Source organism: Miscanthus floridulus, chromosome 17 (genome assembly GCF_019320115.1).
Source record: "Miscanthus floridulus cultivar M001 chromosome 17, ASM1932011v1, whole genome shotgun sequence".
NCBI classification, from domain to species: domain Eukaryota; kingdom Viridiplantae; phylum Streptophyta; class Magnoliopsida; order Poales; family Poaceae; genus Miscanthus; species Miscanthus floridulus.
Genome location: NC_089596.1, coordinates 68,832,799 through 68,835,994, shown reverse-complemented (window position 1 = coordinate 68,835,994; position 3,196 = coordinate 68,832,799). Strand labels below are relative to the sequence as shown.

Genomic DNA, 3,196 nt, shown 5'->3' with positions numbered 1-3,196 from the left:
TTAGATCATCAAAGGCCTTTTGTTGTTGGGGTCCTCAGCTAAATGGATCTATGTTTTTTAGTACTTTGAAGAAGGGGAGCCCTCGCTCCGCGAACCTTGAAATGAATCTGTTTAGTGCTGTCAGCCTTCCTACGAGCCTCTGTGCTAGTTTTCTTGAGGTCAGGGTCCCATATTGCGGATTGCGTTAATTTTCTCTGGATTGGCCTCGATTCCTCTTACTGAGACAAGGCAACCAAGTAGCTTTCCCTTGCTTACGCCAAATATGCATTTCTCTAGATTCAATTTGAGCCCCACGTTACGAAGGTTGTTGAAGGCTTTGCGGAGGTCCTCAATGTGGTCTTGTTTGATCTTGCTTTATACAACGATGTCATCGACATAGGCTGAGATTGCTTTGTCCTCTTTGAATACTTTTGTTGTCATGCGAGCAAAGGTTGACCCTATGTTGCATAACCCCTCTGTCATTCTTTTGAAGCAGTACGTTCTGAAAGGAGTGATGAAGCTTGTTTTTTCCTCGTCTTCCTGGTTCAACCAAATTTGATGGTAGCCTAAGAAGTAGTCCAGGAGTGACAAGCGCTCGCAACTAGCTGCTGAATCGATGAGGATGCTTATTCTTGGCAGCGGAAATCATCCTTAGGGTAGGCTTTATTTAGGCTCATGAAATCGACGCACATTCTCCACTTGCCATTTTTGTTTTTGACTAGCATGACATTTGATAGCCAAGTTTGGTATTTAACCGGTCGAATGACCCCCCGCATAGAGCAATCTTTGGACCTCTGCCTTGGCTACCTGCTTTCTTTCTTTAGACATTTTGTGAAGCTTTTGCTTGATCGGGGGTCATTTTTGTCGACATCAAGGATGTGCTCAATGATGGACCTATCCACCCCTCAGAGGTCTTCTACGGACCATGCGAATATATCATTGTTATCGCATAGGAAATGGATGAGCTCACCCTCAGTTTTGTCGTCTAACATAGGGAGATGATGACTTGCCTGTTGCTATTGCCTTCGAACAAGGGTACTTTATTAGTTTCTTCTGTTGGCTTTGCTCAGGTTTGCTGTTCTAGTTCATCGTGTGAAGGATCCTTAGCTTTTGGCTTTTCTTTGTTGAGGTTCTGTACATTTTTCTGACCTAAGGTAGCTGTTTCTTCTACTATTCTAGCGAGGTCTTGATTGCCGTATATGGCAATGATGCCTTTGGCAGAGAGCAGCTTCATGCAGAGATAGCCCGGGTGGAGGGCTGCGCTGAAGATGTTTGTAACCCCTCGGCCGAAGATTGTATTGTAGTTGTACAACATGTCCACCATGTCAAAGGTTATGTGTTCTGTTCTGCTGTTGTTTTGGTCTCTGAAGGTTACTGGAAGTGTTATGTTTCCTATTGCCTTTACCTGCTTGCCTCCAAAGCCGTATAGCGGGCGGCCTGCCAGTTGGAGAAGTTTTCTTTCGAGTTTCATGTTGTCGAAGGTTGATGAGAATAGGATGTCTACAGAGTTGCTAGTGTTGACTAGGATCCTTGTTACTGCCCAACTGGCCAGGTTTGTCTCGATGACCATTGCATCGGTGTGAGGGTAGTCTTTCAGTTTGAGATCTGTGTTGTCGAAGGTTACTGGGATGTGGGACCACTGTGAGTTCTTGTGGGGCCCCTCGATAGTGGGGTGGTGCAGCCGCCTCATGTGCTCCTTGCGTTGCCTCTTGTCACCATGATCCCCGTTGGATCCTCCGGTGATTGCAAGTATCACACCGAAGGTTGCGGTTGGGTTGTTGATTGTCGTCTGGTTGGGTTGGCTCGTGGGCTCTGGTTTTACTTGTTGTTGCGGTTGGTTTGGTGGTGGCAGTGGTGGTAAGGCTAGATGCTGGTTTTGCATTTGAGGTGGGGTGGGGGATGGGTGACCATGTATGGCTGGTTGTTGGGATGATTGTTGTAGTTGAATGATGACTGAGGGTTGTTGTAGGTGTTGTAGTGGTGGTAGGATGGGTTGTAGGTTGTGAAGGTTTGATATTGTGGGTGCTGGTGTTGTGAGGGGATGCCATAGTTCATTGGGGTGTATTGGTATGGGGTGGTTGTTGGGGTGGGCTGTCTCCTTGTGTAGTTAACAGGTTTAGGTGGGCCTGAAGCTACGGCTTGCTATGCCTCTTGACATTCTTTTCCCTTTGCGAAACATGTGCATTGTTTTGTCGAGTGGCCTTTTTGCTAGTCCGTAGAAATGGCAGTATAGCTTCGCTGGATCTCTTGGGTTGGGTCTACTTTGGGTATGTTCTCTATTGTTGTTTTAGCTGTTGGTGGGGGTTTGTTGAGATCTTGGGCTTGGTTGTTGTCTTTGGCGTTGCGGAGGTATGGCCTCTATGATATTTACATTGATTGGTTAATTGCGAGGGTACTGGTTGCGCTATGGTGGTCTTGGAGGTGGGTGCATTTGAGGTTTCAAAGCTTCGATATTTGAATGGAAGACAGTGTCTGATCTGATGAACTTTTCCATGACCTCATTCAAGTTTGCGATTGTTTTTGGTGGCTTTCTTGCGAGCCTCGTGGAGCATGGCCATGGTCTTACCCCATTGACTACTGCTAAGATCACTGCATCATCTGTTAAGTCTGGTGTCCTTGCTCTAGGCTGGACAAACCTTCACCAGAAGTCATGGAGGGGTTTTCTTTCGGACTGAGTGCATGTGAATAGTTCCATGGGATTGCTTGCTGAAGGGATGATGCCCTTGAAGTTGTTGCATAGTTTTTCATGGAGGCTCCCTCAGGAGTCTATCGAGCCTAGCGGGAGGTTGCTGTACTAGCTTTGAGTGATGTCCCTTGCTATGATCATGAAGGACTTCACCATTGTGTACTCATCTCCACCGGCTGTTGCTATTGTGGCCTCGTAGCTCATCACAAATTAGCGAGAGTCGACGCTTCCATCGTACCTTGGTAGATTCTGTGGTTTGTATTCTAGTGGCCATCTTTTGGTTTGCAGTATTTGGGTTAGTGGGGATTTTGGATCATATGGCATTGGGGGATGTTGGTTTCTCTGGTGTTGTTGTATGGCTAGGGGAATGTATTCTGGGTAGAGCTGGTGAAAACGGGGTGGTGGTGGTGGAGATGGTGCGTTCGGATGAAGCAGAGGTGGGTTTGGCTAGAGCGGAGGTGGTAAGTTGTACTGCTCGGGTAGGTAATTTGGGTTGGCTTGGATGGTGACCGGGTATTCATCCATTTGCCT

General features: G+C 47.0%; 1 protein-coding gene across 1 annotated transcript; it reads right to left on the bottom strand.

The window, feature by feature from the left end:
• Window positions 1–1,045: 1,045 nt before the first annotated feature.
• Window positions 1,046–1,669, bottom strand: LOC136515754 (uncharacterized). Its single transcript, XM_066509258.1, has one exon. It carries the CDS (start codon window positions 1,667–1,669, stop codon window positions 1,046–1,048), a length of 624 nt encoding a protein of 207 aa, XP_066365355.1.
• Window positions 1,670–3,196: the final 1,527 nt, after the last annotated feature.

Excerpts from the sequence above, each read along its gene's own strand:
- LOC136515754 (XM_066509258.1), bottom strand. The coding sequence starts at position 1,669 with ATGAGGCGGCTGCACCACCCCACTATCGAGGGGCCCCACAAGAACTCA.